At 38.4% G+C, this 21,189-nt stretch overlaps 1 protein-coding gene across 11 annotated transcripts in view; it reads right to left on the reverse strand.

Annotated features, from left to right (window-relative positions):
* The window catches only part of EML5 (EMAP like 5), a 171,752-nt gene that overhangs the window by 105,037 nt on the left and 45,526 nt on the right, over window positions 1-21,189 (reverse strand). For 10 of the 11 annotated variants that reach the window (XR_011385002.1, XR_011385001.1, XR_011385003.1 and 7 more), the window contains 3 exons: window positions 19,046-19,181; window positions 17,590-17,791; window positions 6,520-6,657 (listed from right to left, as the gene is read on the reverse strand). Coding sequence is in view for 7 of the 11 variants with exons in the window: in XM_008271941.4 (XP_008270163.3) it covers window positions 6,520-6,657; window positions 17,590-17,791; window positions 19,046-19,181 (476 nt within the window). In the remaining 4 variants the exon portion in view is untranslated. The remainder of the gene's footprint in view (window positions 1-6,519; window positions 6,658-17,589; window positions 17,792-19,045; window positions 19,182-21,189) is intronic. The other variant, XM_070065495.1, reaches the window with a different exon arrangement.

The following is a 21,189-nucleotide window of genomic DNA, read 5'->3' on the forward strand; positions in this document are numbered from 1 at the left end:
TGACTACCAGTTCTCATGCAGTTGTTTCTCTGACAAATGTAAAGGAAAAGTGAAAACTGGTTAAAAATTCTGAATCAAATCTTCTGTGAACCTTATCAGTGAATGCTATAGCTTATTTAAGCAGCAGAGGGAGGCCAAAGCTTGGGAATACGCACAGACCAACAGTCTGTAATCTATTACAGAGCAATGGTACAGCACCGACCAAAGACCACTTTTGTCTTTTCATACAATTAAAAATAAATAAGGTATTTGTGTGTATCATGATTTTTTTCACATCAAAGGATTTTTTTTAAACTGCTCTTCCACCCAAGAGCACTGCTAAAATGTGCTCAGTATGCCCTTACTGACCAGAGAATCATTTTTAGCTGACAGAGTCCAGGGAGACACACCAAAGAAAATGGAATAGATATCACTGATGTTGAAACTTTATTTCAAGGAATGAATGGGACTTAGCTCAGCACAAGACAGAAACCAGGAGGTATAGGACCCATCATGTTTCACAACAGATAAGAGTATACAAAGGGCTAATGTCAAGAAAAAGTGTTCAAGTTCAGCTTCAGAGCACATGCAGTTATACTAACACGAGCAAGTGGATTTCAGAGTCAGTTCAGTCTGGTGAGGGAGGCTGAGAGAAAACCATGAAAGGCTTCCTGTCTGATTAAGATTTTTGGCCTTAAATGACTAGTTTAAGCTATGGCAGGATATAACAATCAGATTACTGATATTGTTCCATGATGAAAAAAGAAATTGAAATAATATAATGGTAGGACCAAAACCAATTAAGTTTCTGTAGATGGTGACTGCTCAGACTTCAGAAAGGAGTGAATTGATTTAAAAAATATATTAGTGGGGCCGGAGCTGTGACATAGTAGGTAAAGCTATTAACTGCAGTGCCGGCATCCCATATGGGCGCCAGTTCAAGTCCTGGCTATTCTACTTCCAATCCAGCTCTCTGCTATGACCCGGTAGGGCAGTGGAAGATGGTCCAAGTCCTTGAGCCCCTGCACCCATGTGGGAACCCAGATGAAGCTCCTGGGAGTAAACCAGCAGATAGAAGACCTCTTTCCCTCTCTCTCTCTCTTTCTCTTTCTCTCTGCCTCTCTAACTCTGCCTTTTGAATAAATAAATCTTAAAAAAATAAAAATAATAAAACATATATCAGTAACATATGTAGTCTATACCATAACAGTATACAATATGTATGTTAAAGATATTATAATTTTCATGTTGTAGATAAAAATCAAAATGCTCCTTAAAAATTCCTCAGACAAGCAAACTCATCAGATGTGTTGACAGAAGACGGTGGGCTGGGGGACAGAGGTATGAAGGATAACTCTGAGGTGTCTGCATAAGAATATGGACAATGGTGCCATTTGCTGGTACACAACCCACAGAGAGCAGATCAGAAGTTCAGTTTGGACATGCTGAGTTGGAGATGCCTTGGAGACATCCACGTGTTAGGTAGGTGACAGGATATGCACAGCTGGAGTCTAGAGGAGAGAGCATTACTGGAGCCATGCATCTGGAGACATTAGGCTACCAGAGGTAACTGAAGCCAGTGGCAGGATGAGAAAATGTAGGGAGAAAATATAAGGTAAAAAAGAGCAGAATCCCTACATCTGAGCTATGAAGAACTCCAATATTTCTAGCTGGACAAAAGATAATTAGTGCATGAGGAAAATGGGGTAAGAGAAGTAGGCTGAAACAGAATTAAAACCTAAAAACCAGGGGAGAGTGTTTTGAGAAGCTGTAAGTGATTAACAGGGTCAACGTCTGAGAACCATGTTAAAGAAGAACAGAAAAACGTCTACTAACTCTAATGACATAGAGTACCATTAGTGAGGATTTTTCACTGTAAAGTGAAATGGGATATTAAGTTAATTAAAAAAAAGACAGACAGTAAATTCTGACAGTTCTTTGAAAAACTTCCTGTGACACTGAGGAAGGTAGAAAGGTGTTATAACAAGAGAATCTTAGTTTCAAGGTAGGAAATTTGAATAGGTCATATTGAGCATGTTTTAGCAGTACTCTTGGATGGAAAGGCAGTAAAAAAAATCCTTTGATGTGAAAAAATCATGGATACACATGAAGACTTACTTAAAAAATTTTTTTAATTGTATGAAAAGACAAAAGTTACTTTTTTAAAGTCTAGGAGCAACCTTTTGAACTTATTCCAAGAACTGGAGAAGACAAAATATAACAAATTTGGAAAAAAAATGTAAATAAACGTATAATTTATTAGGGAAATACTATCACAATTTTTTCTCAGTGTTGATATAACACAGTAGCAAGATGGTCAAGTGCTGTGAAGCAAATGGCTAGGCAATGGTTAAATCTAAAATGATAATTTTAATGTATTTACCACTAAGTCTACCTCATACTTTGTAGGAAACCTTATTACAACCTCAGCATAATTTATTAGCCATGCTTATGAAGCTCTTCCACTATTAAAGTTTTCCAAAAAAAGAAAAAGTCTTCCTCCGAAATATTCATCAGAATGAATGAATGCATCTTGGGGTTTGGTGTTCATAACATGATAGAGTGCACTAAAAGTCAAAATCCCATACATATAAGTATATATTTATCTTCTATCTAAAAATATTTGCAAGTTTTCATTTGACTCCACATGACTTTTTTTTTTTAATATAAACTCGTGGGGAGATAAGAAAGAACTTTTTAGCACAAGTCCTCTTGTAAAAACATTAACAAGTATGCATGCATGAGAATACAGTCATAAGAGCTAAGGAAGTCAGACAGATACACACACACATATATATATACACCACATATATATATCAAACCCTCACACTGCATATAATACGTACAATTTTTGGGGGGGTCAATTATACCTTAATGGAGTAGGGAGCATAAATTAAAAGTGGGTTGGTTAACAATAATTAAATTGCTAACTTTTTTGTATCACCAAGAATTGCTTTAGGAAGATACTGTGGCTTTGCCACATACCATCTTATATTCTCTCTCTGTAACTCTGCCTTTTGAATGAATAAATAAATAAATAAATAAATAAATCTTAAAAGAAAAAACTACTGTAGGTTAGCATTTTTTTTCTTTTCTTTTCTTTTCTTTTTTTTTTTTTTTTTTTTTTTGACAGGCAGAGTGGACAGTGAGAGAGAGAGACAGAGAGAAAGGTCTTCCTTTGCCGTTGGTTCACCCTCCAATGGCTGCCGTGGCACCGCGCTGATCCGAAGCCAAGAGCCAGGTGCTTCTCCTGGTCTCCCATGGGGTGCAGGGCCCAAGCACTTGGGCCATCCTCCACTGCACTCCCTGGCCACAGCAGAGAGCTGGCCTGGAAGAGGGGCAACCGGGACAGAATCCGGCGCCCCGACCGACTAGAACCTGGTGTGCCGGTGCTGCAAAGCGGAGGATTAGCCTAGTGAGCTGCGGCACCAGCCTAGTTAGCATTTCAATTCCAATACTTCCAGTTCCTATAGATAGGAAAGATGAAGTTGATCACAAATATTAACTATTATTCATAGACATATCCAACAAATGTCCTTATTTATACTTTTTTTTTTTTGGTTTTGTTTTGTTTTTTTTTGACAGGCAGAGTGGACAGTGAGAGAGAGAGACAGAGAGAAAGGTCTTCCTTTGCCGTTGGTTCACCCTCCAATGGCCACCGCAGCCAGCGCACCGCGCTGATCCGATGGCAGGAGCAAGATGCTTATCCTGGTCTCCCATGGGGTGCAGGGCCCAAGCACTTGGGCCATCCTCCACTGCACTCCCTGGCCACAGCAGAGAGCTGGCCTGGAAGAGGGGCAACCAGGACAGAATCCGGCGCCCCGACCGGGACTAGAACCCGGTGTGCCGGTGCCGCAAGGCGGAGGATTAGCCTAGTGATCCGCGGCGCCGGCCTATACTTTCTAAAATGTAAAATTAGCAGGGACAGGCATCTGGTATGATGGTGGAAATGCCACTTGGGGATGCCCGCACCCTAGGTCTGAATGCTTGGGTTCAGATCCCAGTTCCAGTTCTAATTCCAGCTTCCAGCTAATATACACCCTGTAGAGAAAATGATGGTTCAAGTGGTTGGGTCTAAGACCCAGACGGGGTTCCACATTCCTGGCTTTGACTTAGGATGGTCCTGGCTGTTGTGGCCATTTGGGGAGTGACCTAGATGATTTAAGACCTCTCTTTCTGTCTCTGTTCTCTGCCTTTCAAAGAAACTAAAAAGCAGCCTCTGAAGAAATTAAATAATGAATGAAAAGAATCAAGAATGGATGCTCAATCTTAATTATGGTCACCACTATATTCCTAAAGCTGTACCTATGAAATTTGTATTCATCAAATAAAAGCTTTCTTTAAAAAAATAAATGTTAACTATTAAGCTCTCTCTCTATATATACATATATATAATTATGAAAACAGAAATTCTAGTCAATAACCAAATCAGTGTCAAAATTATAATAGTACTGAGCCTATCAAGGAAGTCTCAGAGTCTTTCATCTCAATTTAAGATGATTTTTTTTGCATGAAGAAACAAGGCAGTGTCACATATCTATAGGACTCTGGGGGTGAAGCTTTAATTAATATTTAAATTTTACATAGTTAAAATTGAGGTTTAAAAAACTAGTTTAAAAATTCCATTTATATGAGGTACGTGGAACAGTCAAACTATCTTTCATAGATACACAAATAGAACAGTGGTGGCTAGGGGCTGGAGGACTGTGAATGGGGACTTACTGTTTAACAAGTACAGCATTTCAGTTTGGAAGATGAAAAAGTTTTGGAGTTGGATGGTGGTGATAATTGCACAACATGGGTGTACTTAATACCTTTTTTTTTTTTTAATAGGCAGAGTGGACAGTGAGAGAGAGAGACAGAGAGAAAGGTCTTCCTTTGCCGTTGGTCCACCCTCCAATGGCCGCCATGGCTGGCGCGCTGCTCCGAAGGCAGGAGCCAGGTGCTTCTCCTGGTCTCCCACGGGGTGCAGGGCCCAAGTACTTGGGCCATCCTCCACTGCCTTCCCGGGCCACAGCAGAGAGCTGGCCTGGAAGAGGGGCAACCAGGACAGAATCTGGCGCCCCCGACTGGGACTAGAACCCGGTGTGCTGGTGCCGCTAGGCGGAGGATTAGCCTATTGAGCCACGGTGCCGGCCTATACCATTAAACTATACATTTTAAAATGGGTGAAACAGTAAATTCTATATGTGTATTTTATAACAATAAAATATTAAATAGTAAAATCTCAGTATATCTCATTGTCAAAATTGTCCTTGCATTGTCAAATTTGTCAAAATTGGCTTTGCACTGTCCCAGCTTCAGCTGTTGCGGCCTCTTGGGCAGTGAACCAACAGGTAGAACTGTAACTCTGTAACTCTGCCTTTCAAATAAATACATTTTTTATAGGAAAACAGTAGCACTGTACAGTGAAAGACCAAAGCAAAACAGGAGAAAAGGAGATCAGCTCATGGACTATTCCACCCACGAAGTTAGGAGGTAACAGAAGCCTGCACAGCAGTTCAGTGGTGAGAATGGAAGGAAGGCGATTAATGGGAGCTATTTAGGAAACACTCTTGAGAACTCTTAATTAACTAGACATGGGAGGCAAAAAAAGAAACATCAATTAATGGTTTCTGGATTGGGCAAGTGGGTGTAGGATCCACCATTCACTGAGCTACAGCAGAAAGATTTCTTAAACACTTATCCTTGGGAACATGTGCAGATCTACAGATTTTAAAAAAAAAGATTTATTTATTTATTTGAAAGGCAGAGTTGTATATAGAGAAAGGGAAGGGAAAAACAGATATTCCATCTGCTGGTTTACTTCAAAAATAACCACAACAGCCAGGGCTGGGCCAGGCCAAAGCCAAGAGCCAAGAGCTTCTTCCAGGTCTCCCACATGTGTGGCAGAAGCCCAAGCACTTGGTCCATCTTTCACTGGTTTCCCAGACCATCAGCAGGGAACTGGATCAGAAGTGGAGTAGCCAGGAGAAGAACTGGAGCCCTTATGGGATGCTAGCATGGCAGCCAGTGGCTTAATTCACTACACCGCAACACCGGCCCCCCAGGGCAGATTTTTTTTTTAAATGTCTGCCTGTAATTCAAATTAATGCATCTACCTATAATTCAACACTGCTTTAGCAAATTTCTTTAAACTTTTCTAATTATCCAAAAAAAGGAAGAGATACAGGCATTACCTTTTCCCTCAAGCATAAAGGTACAAAAACAATAAACCATTCATCCATTTTTAATAGCCTCAGGGTTGTTCAATGGCAGAGGATCATTACTGAAAATCACTACTACTAAGGAAAGGAAGCTGGAACCCAATTTTATAGCTCAAAATCTTACCCATTAACCAACTAAGCATTCTTAATCCACTAAACCAAGGTTTTTTGAGTTTAGGAAAAGCATTTATATTTAGTGAAACTAATATCTAACACACATACATATAAATCAGAGGGAGAGAGAAAAGGATAAGTGGGTAAAAAATGAGTTACATATTCTACCTTACTACATAGGAAATTACCAACTGTTTCTATTTCTATGTTGATACCATACCTTACTCTAAGTACAGTGAATGAGCCATCCTTCATTCCAAGAGCAAGATGGATTCCATCTACATTTACAGCTGCACAACGAATTGGTTCTTCCATATTACACCTTGCTATTAATGCATGATCTACTAGGCTCCAAATCCTATAACATTTAATTTAAAAAATAAAAAAGAATAATTAACTGGTGCATACTTTTAAGAAATTATGACAGACTATGAACAGATTTTAGTAGAAAAAATAGTTAAGATAAATTTAAATTTAAATATTTTATTTATTTGAAAGGCAGAGTAACAGAGAGAAAGATGGAGGAATAGCCAAAGGGAGAAAAGGAGGGAAGAGAGATCTTCCATCTGCTGGTTCACTCCCCAAATGGTACAACAGTTGGGGCTGGACCACATAGAATCCACGAGCCAGGAATTCCATCTGGGTCTCCCATGTGGGTACCATGGACATAAGTACTTAAGCCATCATCCACTGCTTCCCAGGCACATTAGCAGAGAGCAGGACAGGAAGTGGACCAGCTAGAACACAAATTGGTACACTAATACAGAATGTAGGTATTCAAGTGGTGGTTTAACCCACTTTGCCACAACTCCTGCTGCTAAATGACCTGCTTTGTGATAACAAATGCTTACCTATGAAAATATGAATACTGTTCAAGCTGAAAATGGCAGATTGATAGAATCTTTTGTTTTCAAAACAAAATAATGACATTGATTTCACTCATTTTAGGTAGAGTCCCTTTCCAAAAAGGAAATTAGCATGTGTATAGTCTTTAAATTCATGTAGTCCTTTCAGTTTACACATAATATGTGACACTCAAAACTAATCAAATTTGGAATCTGTTCCAGACTACAATGCTAGAAATCTGCGAGAAAAAGATAACCAGAAAATATCCACTGCTTGAAAATGAAGCATTATACTTTCAAATAACCTAAAGGACAAAGACAAAATCCTAATGAAAGCAAGTCATAACAAAACTGCTTCACATCAAAATTTGTTGGCTATAGCTGAAACTAAGAAGAATGTTTAGGAATTTTAAATGCATACATTATAATGAACACTACAATTTAATGAATAGGCATCTACTTCACGTGGTTAGAAAAGATCAATGAAACAAAGATTTTTTTTTTTTTGTCAAGACCATAGGCGAAAATTTTCAAAGTTATTGCATTGGCTCAACTGCAAGTCATGAATTCCTGAGCAAACTCTCAGAAGTAATAAAGGAGCAGAAGCTTTAACAAATCAAATGAGAAAACTCATCATTAATTACTAAAGGTAGTGGATTTGGGTTTCCATGGAGTGCTACTCACTTTTTATTTCTTTACTTGGAAAAAATAATCCAATGAGAAAAAAAGAAAAACATGTATATATCTTGTCTCTGTACATACTTTTTGTTTTTTTTTTTTAAGTAAGGAAAAAAGTACTTTTTAATTCAATAAAAGTAAACCTGAAGTTTAATTTATATTTTTTGAGAAAATTAACTTTGAAGAAGAACTCAATAATGGTACGTCTTTTGTGAGCACTTGGACATTACTATAGCTTATGAGACATAGAAAATATCCTCCACTTAACATATTAAAACGAGGCAAATCTTTGTGAACAAGTGTTACTATTAACTCTCACAATCCAACTTTTTGAGGACAGAAGTCCTGCATGGGAAGTTAGTGCACAGTGACTCCTGTTGTTAATTTAACAATCAACACTCTTATGTATGACGTCAGTGATCACCCGAGGCTCTTGACATGAGCTGCCAAGGATATGGAATCCACAAACTCCTTCAGTATTTAGACAAGGCCATATGTAAAGTGGAAGTTTTCTCTTCCCTTCAGAGAAAAATACATCCTTCACAAATTAGATTTTCTTAACGTTTTTATAGCAGTGTTCTTTTTTACAGATCACTTTTAAAAGTTTAATGGAAAAATGAATTTTGTATATTGATTTCATAGCCAGGAAAGTGCATATTCTCTTTTCAATGCCAATGATGTAACTGTATTTTCTTACATATATAATTATATCATCTGCAAATGACAGTTGTTTCTTTCTTTCCAACCCTCCTCTCTCTCTTCCTCCATATATCTGCATCTTTTGATCTTACTGTGTTCACAAAGAATGCTACTTGGGAGCTGAAGAGAATGCCCAAAGTGAGCATCATTTCTTCATTTCGAAGGAAAGCTTCTAGAGTTTGAACATTAAATACTATACTCACTGAAGACTTTCTATGCTCTGCCAGAGGGGTTAGCAAACCATGGCCTGTCAGCCTAACCAGGCCTACTGCTTCTTTTTGTATAGTCTGAGACCTAAGAATGGTTTTTACATTCCTTAATGGATGAATAAAAATTCAAATTTCAGTGTCTATAAATAAAATCTTACAGGAACAGCATATTTGCGTGCTTATGTATTATCTCTGAATCACTCCAGAGATGGTACAAGAGATCACACATGACGCATCATTTTGCACTGATTCTCAGTGCACTACCAAGTATAGTGACACAGTTATAACCTGATAGAATGTCCTGTTATGTGTCTTACTACATGGTGACATTTTATTACTTATTGCCAGTGCAAACCCATTATGTTGAAACAGAAGAAAACTAGGAAAGCAAACTTACAATGCTACATTTTTAAGGCATAGCGGAAAACAAATTATACTGTTATTGAATGGATGGCAAAGCATTGTATCTATCGTGCAATGACACTATAGCTGTGGTCAAATACAAATACACATTAACATCGTTGTTCATCACAGTATTTCCAATCACAGGAAAGCAATGATCAAAAAATTAGAATATTTAAGACAGAACATTTCATCATAGAATTTCTTCACATATCAAAACACAATAATGATACTGCAACAAAAAGTAAATTTCTGAGTGACTCATTTGCTAACCAAGCCAACGAGAGCTATTTATTAATGGCAAATTAACTCAGTCATCCTGGATTGCAGCAGTGTGGACATTTGTCCCAGTAGACATATGACAATTAGCCTTTCAGTGAGAACAGCTGCTCCAAGAGTTGAGATTATTGGGAACACCACCAATTATAAATTAAAAAATAATTTTGAGTGATTTTTTTTTTGAATCTTGATAAGTGAACAGATGCTGCTGCTGTGTTACTCAGTTGTTTACTTGAGGAGTCCAGCTAAGTTTGAAGTGACTGAAGAAGTTGTCTCCATGAAGCCTGTGTAGAACATGTTCCATTAGCTGCTGCATGTACACTTACTGCTGCTCCATGAGCCTTTCTTCTTTCTATAGATCCTCCACTGCAAAATTCCCTCCAACTGTCCCCTAGGAGCACAGTTCCTCTCCTGTTCTTCTAGTATCTCCCTCAGGTTGAAATCAACACGTCTTTTCTCTATTCAGCCATCTTGGAGGTATCTAAGTCTTCTATACCATTCCATCTTTTCATACATTCAGGAACTCCTTAGACACATTTGGTTGGTTGATGGTATCCCATAAAACTTGAACACTGTTTTTGGTTTTTCTAATTTTTTTTCTTGAGATATTCCCAAAGATTTTTCTTCTAGCTCATCTATTCTTTCTTCTCTCACTGAGTTTGTTTTTACGACTTTCCACTGCATTTTTAATCTGACATACTGAAGTCTTCATTTCTAATATTTTATTTAATACCTCTATCTCCAGGCAGATTTTTGGCCATGTCATGTATGGATTTCTTTAGCTCATATATTTGCTATTTTGTGTTTTTGAGTAATTTTTTTTTTTGACAGGCAGAGTGGACAGTGAGAGAGAGAGACAGAGAGAAAGGTCTTCCTTTTGCCGTTGGTTCACCCTCCAATGGCCGCCATGGCTGGCGCGCTGCGGCTGGCGTACCGCGCTGTTCTGAAGGCAGGAGCCAGGTGCTTCTCCTGGTCTCCCATGGGGTGCAGGGCCCTAACACTTGGGCCATCCTCCACTGCACTCCTGGGCCATAGCAGAGAGCTGGCCTGGAAGAGGGGCAACCAGGACAGAATCCGGCACCCTGACCGGGACTAGAACCCGGTGTGCCGGCGCCGCTAGGTGGAAGATTAGCCTATTGAGCCACGGCGCCAACCTTTGAGTAATCTTATGATCATTCTTTTGGATTATCAGGCACTTCATCAATCTCTTCATCTTCACATTCTAATATTGAAGTGTTCTATTCCTTTTGGGAGTTCCATTGTCTTCCTTGTTCATGTTTTTTTAAAAAATATTTATTTGAAAGGCAGAGTTATAGACAGAGACAGAGAGAGAGAGAGAGAAGTCGGTCTTCCAACCAGTGCTTCATTCCCTCAAATGGCTGCAGCAGCCAGAGCTGGGCTGATGCGAAGCCAAGAGCCAGGAGCTTCTTCCAGTTCTTCCACGTGGGTGCTGGGGCCCAAGGACTTGGGTCATCTTCTATTACTTTCCCAGGCCATAGCAGAGAGCTGGATCAGAAGTGGAGCATATGGGATGCTGGCACTGCAGAAGGCGGCTTTACCTGCTACACCACAGCACCAGCCCCTCATGTTTCTTTTATTTCTACAATTATTTTTATGCATCTGTGAAAACACTTGTTGGTTTCTCCTCTGAGAGCTTTGCTCCTTGATGAGCTTCTGTGGTTTAATGGAACGCCTGCACCTTCAGTGAATATCCTGAGGTGCGGGTTGAACGGGGCTAGGAAGCTCTGGCCAGTGCTCAAGGGCATAGCAAGAATCCAGAATGACACCCAAGTTGAGTGTGGTAGATCTCCTCTATCATCAGCAGAGGGTAGGGTCTGATTGTACCTGTGTTTCACAGCTCCAGTCCCTCTCTGCCAAGGTGAATCAACTGGCCAGGATGAGTCCACAGTGCCAGTGCACTCCACCCACTAAGGTATAAAACTGCACAAAGAAGCCATATGCTCCTAAGTTGAGTGTGGAGCCCTCCATGATGATCCTCCCCAGCACTCAGAGAATTCTGAGCTTCTGGAGAGGGATCTAGTAATTGCCCAAAGACCAGCAACACCCCACACCCTATCACACAGTCACAGCATTCACAGTCACAGGGAGCAGGGCATCCACTTGTTGCCCTGTGAACCTCTCTGGCCACGGAGACAGCCACCCCATTCCTGGAGCCAGTCACTAGCCCAACAGAGGTCAGTCAGTGCTTTGCCTTGGCAAGCTGAGTCTGGCACCTTGGTGGAGAGAAGGTAAGAATGTGCTCCATCTTTATGGCACTAAGTGGGTACCCTGCCCCTGCCAACTCTTCAGGCTGAACTAAAAGTCAGTAGGGACCATGCATTTAAACCTCCAACAAAATCCACTGGTGGCACACTTACTGCAGCAGCCCCCACTCGCCTTATTAAGATGGTGCTTCCTCCCTGCTGGTCACTGGTTGCTTTGGTGGGGTTAGGGGAGGAAAGCAATGTGTCTTCCCTTCACAGGGTTAGCTGGGTTGCCAACAGTGCTTCTGGCCAGGTTCAAGGTCAGTGGGAACCATGAGGTTCTCCCTCAGATATCACCAGCGGTGTGCTGGCTGTTGCAGGCCAATTGCCTTCCCCTTACTTGATTTTCTTTTTAAACTCAAAGCTGAGACTGAAATGTTTATGAACCAAAAAACTGCCCTTAACCACTATTAAACACTAAACAGCCTTGGAAATTGGCTTTTGCTACAGACTTGATATTGTTTCTTAATGAATCCAACCCACAATTAAAAAGCAAAAGTAGCACTTTTATGTGAAACTGACACTACAGTAATTTGGGCAATTAATGCTATTTGAATAACATTAAGCTACTTTATACATTTCCTGTGCTACCAAAATTTAAAATAAAAAAATGAGATTGCCATTCCCATAGAAACCTGCAATGGTCATGGCAGAGGTTCTTTTTCTTTTTTGTTGCTATTGTATATGTGTAGTTCTAGCTGTTTATGTTGAACCACTGTTCTTTGGTGGGCCCTAGATTTTGTCTCTCTTGGGTCACTAAGGAAAATCATAAACAAAGTTCAAGTTTACCCTAGGAAAAATGTCCTCTTGGGGCAAAAGCGTCTTTGGTCCACTGATATTCCTGTATTCCTCTTTCATAAATTGACTGGACAGCTCCTTACTATCTTGCTAGTACTTTGACGCCCTTAAGGTGATTTACATTTTAAGCAGCATTTTTATTTGTTTTCATTGGAAGAATTCTTTTCAAAGAAATTGTCCACCAATAAAAGAAACAGAAGCTAGAGCAATACTTTTTAAAGAAGCAATTGTCCTTTTTTCAGCAGCTATGCTGCAGCTGGTAATAGCAATTCCACAATAACAAGATAGTTCCTAGCAAAGCATATGGATAAAGTGCAGCCCTCGCAAGTTCCCATATAGACACAGAGCTGTAGCATCTCCATGAAATAGACTGGCACAATGACAATAAGTGGAGCAAATGGTATGACTGATTAGCATCCCATAAAAATGGCATTTGCCTGGAAAGAAAGAAATTAGATCTCACCTGACTCATTAGAGATTAAGAGTTAAACATAAAAATTAAATCATTAATTACTGGAAGAAAATATTGGAAAAATGTTAAATTAATTTGGGGGAATATTTCCTTATGATACAAAACTCAGAAGCCGTAAGTGAAAATATTGATCTAAATATTGACCTAAATGCCCATCAACAGTAGACTGGATAAAGAAATTATGGGATATGTACTCTTTAGAATACTATACCGCAGTAAGAAACAACGAAATCCAGTCATTTGCAACAAAATGGAGGAATCTGGAACACATCATGCTGAGTGAAATAAGCCAGTCCCAAGGGACAAATACCATATGTTCTCCCTGATCGGTGACAACTGACTGAACACCAAAAAGGAAACCTGTTGAAGTGAAATGGACACTATGAGAAAAGGTGACTTGATCAGCATCGCCCTGACTGTTAATGAACAACTTAATACATTATCCCTCTTAGTAGTTTTTTTTGTCTGCCCTACTTAATATGACTGGTTTAATTCTGTAATTAATACACAGTTATTCTTAAGTGTTGAAATTTAACTGAAATGTGATCCCTGTTAAACATAAGAGTGGGAATAGAGAGGGAAGAGATGTACAATTTGGGACATGCTCAGGCTGACTTGCCCCAAATGGTAGAGTTAGAAACATACCAGGGGACTCCAATTCAATCCCATCAAGGTGGCATATACCAATGCCATCTCACTAGTCCAAGTGATCAATTTCAGTTCACAATTGATCATAATAAAAGGACTAAGAGTCAAAGGGAGCACATAAACAAGTCTAGTACCTGCTAATACTAACTGATAGAATAAATAAAGGGGAGAGTGATCCAACATGGGAAGCGAGATACTCAGCAGACTCATAGAATGAGGCGGATGTCCTAAACAGCACTCTGGCCTCAGAATCAGCCCTAAAGGCATTCGGATCTGGCTGAAAAGCTCATGAGAGTATTTCAGGCATGGAAAGCCAAGACACTCTGGCAAAAAAAACCAAAAAAACAAAAAAACAAAAAAAACACACACACCTAAATGAAAGATCTCTGTGAGTGAGATCCCAGTGGAAAGAACAGGTCTTCAAAGAAGGAGGTACCTTTCTCTGAAGGGAGGAGAGAACCTCCACTTTGACTATGACCTTGTCTAAACAAGATAAGAGTCGGAGAACTCAAGGGGCTTCCATAGCCTTGGAAACTCATGACTGGAGCATGGGGAGATTACTGAGGCCATAAACAAGAGTGTCAATTTGTAAAGTCAACAACAGGAGTCACTGTGCACTTACTCCTCATGTAGGATCTCTGTCCTTAGCGTGCTGTACATTGAGACTTAATGCTATAACGAATACTCAAACAGTATATTTCACTTTGTGTTTCTATGGGGGTGCAAACTGTGGAAAGCTTTACTTAATGTATACTAAACTGATCTTCTGTAAAAAAAAAAAAAAGAAGAAGAAGAAATTATCAATTCCCAACTTGACTCTCACTGGGATTAAACATGACAATAGGTCTGAAAAAAAAAAAAGAAAATATTGATCTATTCAACTATATGAAACAACAAAAATTTATGCATGGCAAAAGCAGCCTAAACAAAGTAAAAAAAAAAAAAGAGCAAGTAATAAACTAGTGAAATCATGTGTAACTTACATCACAAAGGATTAATATATATAATATGTAAAAAGTTGCTAAAAATAAGGGAGAAAAAGATTGAAAATTACAGAGAAAAAAATGGCAAGAAATGTAATGTGGTCAGTTCATGCAAGAGATTCTAGGTAACCAACTAATTTTTTTTCTTTTTTGACAGGCAGAGTTAGACAATGAGAGAGAGAGAGACAGAGAAAAAGGTCTTCCTTTTTCCGTTGGTTCACCCCTTAAGTGGCCGATATGGCAGGTGCGTTGCAGTCGGTGCGCTGCGCTGATCCGAAGCCAAGAGCCAGGTGCTTCCTCCTGGTCTCCCATGTGGGTGCAGGGCCCAAGGACCCGGGCCATCCTCCACTGCACTCCCAGGCCACAGCAGAGAGCTGGACTGGAAGAGGAGCAACCGGGACAGAATCCAGCGCCCCGACTGGGACTAGAACCCGGGGTGCCGGTGCTGCAGGCGGAGGATTAGCCTAGTGAGCCACGGCACTGGCCCTAACTAATTATTTTTAATATGAGAAAGAATTAAGTAATTTTCTGTCTTGCCTGTAAAAACTGTACTCAGGATTAAACAGTTGAAGAGAAATTCTCTTTACAGAAATATTATGGCTGCCAAATGAATACTAAATGATAGAATATCAAAATTTGAAACTCTTAACAATAGGTCTAAGGCATGCATTCTCAACATGGACAATCCTGTCCCCAAAAGTTCCTGGGGTGAAAACTCATAAGTACTACAATGGTGTGTGTTCCTCTAAAGGGCAATGCACAGAACAGATACACAATTGTCTGTGGTGTTAAAACTTCACAGAGAAAGTGCACGTGAGGAAGAAATTGTCTAAAAGTCTCATTAGGAAAGGGCAATGGAAAAGTTGCAAAACACTGATTAGATGACAACACAAATGATTGCTAATATAAAAAAAGGAAAATTACACACTACATACCATCAAACAGATACACATTAGCACCTAGGAGATACCTTTGGTAAAAAGTGATAATCACACCTCATCAAATCTTTAGATGTAATTACCAGTTTATAAAATAAAGGAGAATACCGAATGTGTTAAAATATAAAATATACTATGGGTATCCAATTAGCCAAATCTAGAATGTGGGGAACTCTATAGTATGAAGACCCAGTTTTGCCAAAAAATAAACTATAAGAAGAAAAAAAGGAAAGGAAGGAAGCTATAGAATGCAAGGAATTCAAAGTCACATTAACAATTGTAATACTAGACCTGACTGGGATCCTAATTCTACACAATCAAAAATATTTGTGCAATAATCAGAGATCCCTATACTGAATAGATATTAAATTAAAGGAATTTTGTATGATGACAGTATTGTGGTGATTTAGAGTTATCTTTTAAAGACACAAACTGAAGTACCCTCATTTAAGTCAACAATGAAACATATACCATGGTTACCCAGTGAGGTTTTAGCTGTCTTAACTTATACAAATATATTCTTTGACATTGGTACAACAATGAAATTGCCTAAGGATGCATTTCTCAGAAGCTATGCCTTTGTTAAGCAATGCACAATTGTATTTATTGATGATATGGGGAAAAAAGGGCAAATGACAAATTGAAAAAAAAAAAAAAACTCAACTTATATACCATTAGCTAGTAGTTCTCAAACCTAGCAAACATTGTAGTCATTTGAAAGGCTTGTTCAATCACAAATACAGAATTTCTGACATTAGGTCCTGAAAAAGGTCTGAGAATTTGCATTTCCTACAGGTTGCTATGTAATGCTGGTGTTGCTAGTCCAAGAATGACACTTTTAGAATCACTGTCATAGATAAGGAGCAAAACTTTAATATGTAGACAGTATTATTCATTCTATTCTAAATCAAATAGAGAAAAAGACAAATACACTAATAGAAAAGGGCTTGAACAAATTAGAACAAAGGAAACAAAAATGTCCTCTAAACAAACAAACAAAAAATACATACACAACAACCCTCAATGTTTTGCTCCCAAAATATGAGATATTTTTCACCTTTTGCAGTATAACTAGTACTGACAAGGACATAAGGAAACAGGCAATATCATATATTGATAATAGGAGTATAATTGCTGCTGTCTCTGTGTAAGGCATTATCTATAAAAATTTTAAGGGGCTAATGCTGTGGCATAGTAGGGGTGAGCCTCCACCTGCAGTGCTGGCATCCCATATGGGTGCCAGTTCAAGTCTCGGCTGCTTCTGTTCTGATCCAACTCTCAGCTAATGGCCTGGGCAAGCAATAAAGATGGCCGAAGTCCTTGGGTTCCTGCACCCATGTGGGAGACCCAGAACAAACTCCTAGATCTCGGCTTCAGATCTACTCAGCTCCAGCTGTTGCAGCCATTTGGGGAGTGGACCAGCAGATGGAAGACCTTTCTGTCTCTCCCTGTCTGTAACTCTACCTCTCAAATAAATAAATTCTTTAAAAAAATTTAATAGCATGTAATCTTGGAACAGTGCCAAAATTTTACCCTATATTCATATTTACACATATACAATCATAAACATACATTCGTCATACACATTATACATCATACACATATGTATAATGATGTACCTTACATGCAACGTATTTATTAAATACACAAAAATGGAAGGACCTAAATTTCCGTCATTAAGATTAGTTGAATGCATTACAGTATATCCAAGCACTGAAATATCATGTTTGTTAAAAAGGGAGAGGAAGCTCTATATGTTCTAATAACTAATATCATATTTCAACAGAAACAAACTCTTATTAATAGTTGTTAATTACATTAATTTAAGTACCTATTAATTATGTCCACTTCCTTTTTTTTAACTTTCATTTAGTAAATATAAATTTCCAAAGTACAGCTTTTGGATTACAGTGGCTTTTCCCCCCCCATAACAACTCTCCCATCTCCCACTCCCTCTCCCATCCCATTATGTTCACTTCTTATATCATAATCTATAAAACTGAAATACAGGTATTTAAGTTTTCTTTATGTTTACCTAGGGTAAACTCTAGCCGATGAATTTTAAATTTGCTTACCTGACCGAACGATCATCACTTCCGGTCACAGCCAAGGGTTTAGTAGGATGGACAGCAAGTGCCCAGAGTTCCCCTTCACAGTGCCCTTGCATAATTAGGAAAGGTTTATTTCTTTCATGTACCACAATTTCAAAAATTTCACTGTCCTGTGTTCCAACTAGAATGTTGTCACCTCGCCAACAAACACTCCTCACCGACAAACCTAGTAAAAATGAGTTGAATTCAATATCGATGCTGTAATAATACAAGGCCAATCTTCCCAAACAGTAATTTCTGTACTTTTCATTTCTAACACAGATGAAGTCTTTTACTCACACTCTTTTCTTCAATGTTCATATTGTTTTCTATGTGGAATGACAATTCCCTATTTTTGTATACCCAGACTTCTCGTTAGACAACTCCAGCCATTTTCAGACTAGTTCCTCAAAGTCTTATTAACACTTACAGACTACATTATTCAATAAGGAAAATCTCCTTTACAAAATACTATATTATTTTTCTCTTGTAATAATCTAACTTTTCGGTTGTCTATATTTCATTTCTTTTCTCATAAAATCATTGAGTATTTCACTTTTTTCTGCATAGTCCACAATTCATTTTGTAACCTTAAATCACTTTTTTTCTGTTTTCTCCTCTGTATAACGGTTATATAAAGATACTATGTACCTCTGAGTACTTGTGAATATCAAACAAGAAAAAAATCAAATTACTTTGTAAATTTTAAAGTCTAATATGCTCAGCAAACCTAAAAAAAATCAACTAACAGCATTCACATGCTTATTATGCTCCCTACATCCTCCTAACCATTTTTCGTATCTTAACTCATCTGATCCCATGAGATACTTATTTTTATTATCAATTTACTGATGAGGCTAAATAACTAGCCGAAGATCGCATATCTCATATGTGACAGGAATACAGTTTAATCACAGACCTGGGTAACTTCAGTCATACTCTTGTAATACAATAACACAGAAGTGAATATGTTCATTTTTAGAGCAAATGACCATTTCATTATATTAACTCTTTTTAAAATATCACAAATATCCCCTAATAGCTGACAAACTTGGATGAAGGAAAAACGTATCTACGAGTATTTGAATCAGCCTGAACAAAAGTTCCCTTAACACTCACCATACTTTATTTACAAAATTTATTTGCCAGCTATATTTAGCATTCTAATAGGATAATTTCAAAATGCAAAGTTATAAAGATGCCTGCCACATCTCTCTGCAGAGCCCATTATAACAGGCATTAGACATAAGAAAGAACCTTTGTCACAACGGTGAATCTAACTCTCTGTAGATAAAATATTTCTTCAATAATAGGATTTCAATTGATTTGTATATAGGATGAAGAGGCAAATGTAAATCTTCCTTATAATTACTGAAAGAAACATACAATCTTTTGTACATTGAGACTTCCCCTGGTAATGAGACATTTGTTTTGTTATTACCTTTGTATCCCTGGTCTGTTTCCCTGAGATCAATCACAGTAATTGGTTTAAAAGTTAAATCCCAAAGACGAATACAGCCATCTCTGCCACCAGTAGCAAAGCCTTCCTCACAAGCATTCATGCTAAAAATGCCTGCCTAGGAAAGGAAATAAAATATTTTAACAATATATGTGTTTTAAAAATATCTACTATATGCAGGTATAAACTCATTTAATGATATTTTATGACACAGGAATAAACAAATACATCAAAGGGCCAATGTGGCACAGTGGGTTAAGCCTCTACTTTCAATGCCACATCCCATATCAGAGCTGGTTTGCAGCCCAGGTACTCTGTTTCTGATGTAGCTTCCTGTTAATTCACCTGGGAAAGCAGCGGAAGATGGCCCAAGTGTTTGGGCCCCTGCTATCCAGTGAGAGACCTGGATGGAGTTCCAGGCTCCTGGCTTTGGCCTGGGCCAGCCATGAGGCCATTTAGGGAGTAAACCAGCAGATGGAGGATCCATTTCCCCCTCTCATTCATTCATTCACTCTTACTCTCACTCTGCCTTTCAAATAAATAAATAAATCTTTTTTTAAAAAAGAATACTATGTGCAGATATAAACTCATCTAATAATTTTTTATAATACTGGAATAAACAAATACATCAGAAAATACAAAAGAAAATCTAGAAAGAAATCCATATGGATTTAATACATAACCAGGGTGATATTTAGTCATGAGGACATCAAAGAAAAAAAATTTATAAATTATATAAAAATGTATTAAAGATGGATGGACTTAAATTTCCAAATGTAGAAAATAAAATTAAGATGTGATATTAAATAAGTCAGAATAACACATAGGTTGTCCTGTGACACCAGCATCCCATATAGATGCCAGTGAGTCCAGCTGCCCTGCTTCTGACCCAGCTCCCTGCTAATGTGCCTGGGAAAGCAGCAGAAGACAGCCAAGTTCTTTGGCCCTTGTCTCTCAAGTGGGAGACCCAAATGGGACTCCAGGTTCCTAGTTACGGCCATTTGGGGAGTGAACGAACAGATGGAAGATCTCTTCTTCTCCCTCTCAAATATTTGCTTAATATTTGTCAAAAGATTTGTATACCTAATATACAAATGAATAAAGAAAACAATAACCACAGGGAATTAATAGAAATTAATAGAAAACGAATCTGGGGCGGCGCTGTGGCATAGTGGGTAAAGCCACTGCCTGCTGTGCTGGAATCCCATATGGGCGCTGGTTCATACCCTGGCTGCTCCACTTCCGATCCAGCTCTGCTATAGCCTGGGAAAGCAGTAGAAGATGGTCCAAGTCCTTGGGCTCCCGCACCCATGTGGGAGACCCGGAAGAAGCTCCTGGCTCTTGGCTTCAGATCGGCACAGCTCTGGCTGTTGCAGCCAACTGGTGAGTGAACCAGCAGATGGAAGACCTCTTTCTCTCTGCCTCTCCTTCTCTCTGTGTTAACTCTTTCTAATAAATAAATAAATCTTTTTTTAAAAAATGAATTTATTATCAATAGATACATGAAATCTCACAAATAGGAAAATCTCACAAATTGTAGACAAAGTTCAAATAAGAAGATATAATTTCTCACCCAAAGATAAGCAAAAATGTACAATACTGGTCAATTTTGAGCTGATAAAAATGATGAGAAAGATAGTACTTTTATATACTCATGGTGAGAATGTAAATTATCACATTTTTGTGGGAAAAAATTTGGTATTTTTGGCTTTCAGATATTTACTTAAGGCAAGTTTTGTTACCAAGGATATTACTGCAAACAATGTGGCAGCTCTGTGCTGTCTAGCCAGCTCCATTCGCTTTGTAAAGGGGGATCAAGGCCAGAATACTAAAAAAAATAAAATAAAAATAAAAAAACCCAAAACCCTAAAGTATTAATAACAGATACCTTTTTTTTCTGATTTGATATTTATGTTTATGAAAGGAAAGTACAAAAATTAAATCCTTTTATCATTCAATCAATGGGTTAATTTTTTCTAGAGCTGTACCCAAATTTCCCACTGATAAATTAGCCTCAAGAGCACTAGTTTTATTTTACTGTGGTTATTAATCCATAGTATTTTTAATATTATTTTTTCTTAACCATTTATTTACTTATTTGAAAGGCAGGGTTACAGAGAAGTAGA

Source organism: Oryctolagus cuniculus, chromosome 20 (assembly GCF_964237555.1).
Source record: "Oryctolagus cuniculus chromosome 20, mOryCun1.1, whole genome shotgun sequence".
NCBI classification, from domain to species: domain Eukaryota; kingdom Metazoa; phylum Chordata; class Mammalia; order Lagomorpha; family Leporidae; genus Oryctolagus; species Oryctolagus cuniculus.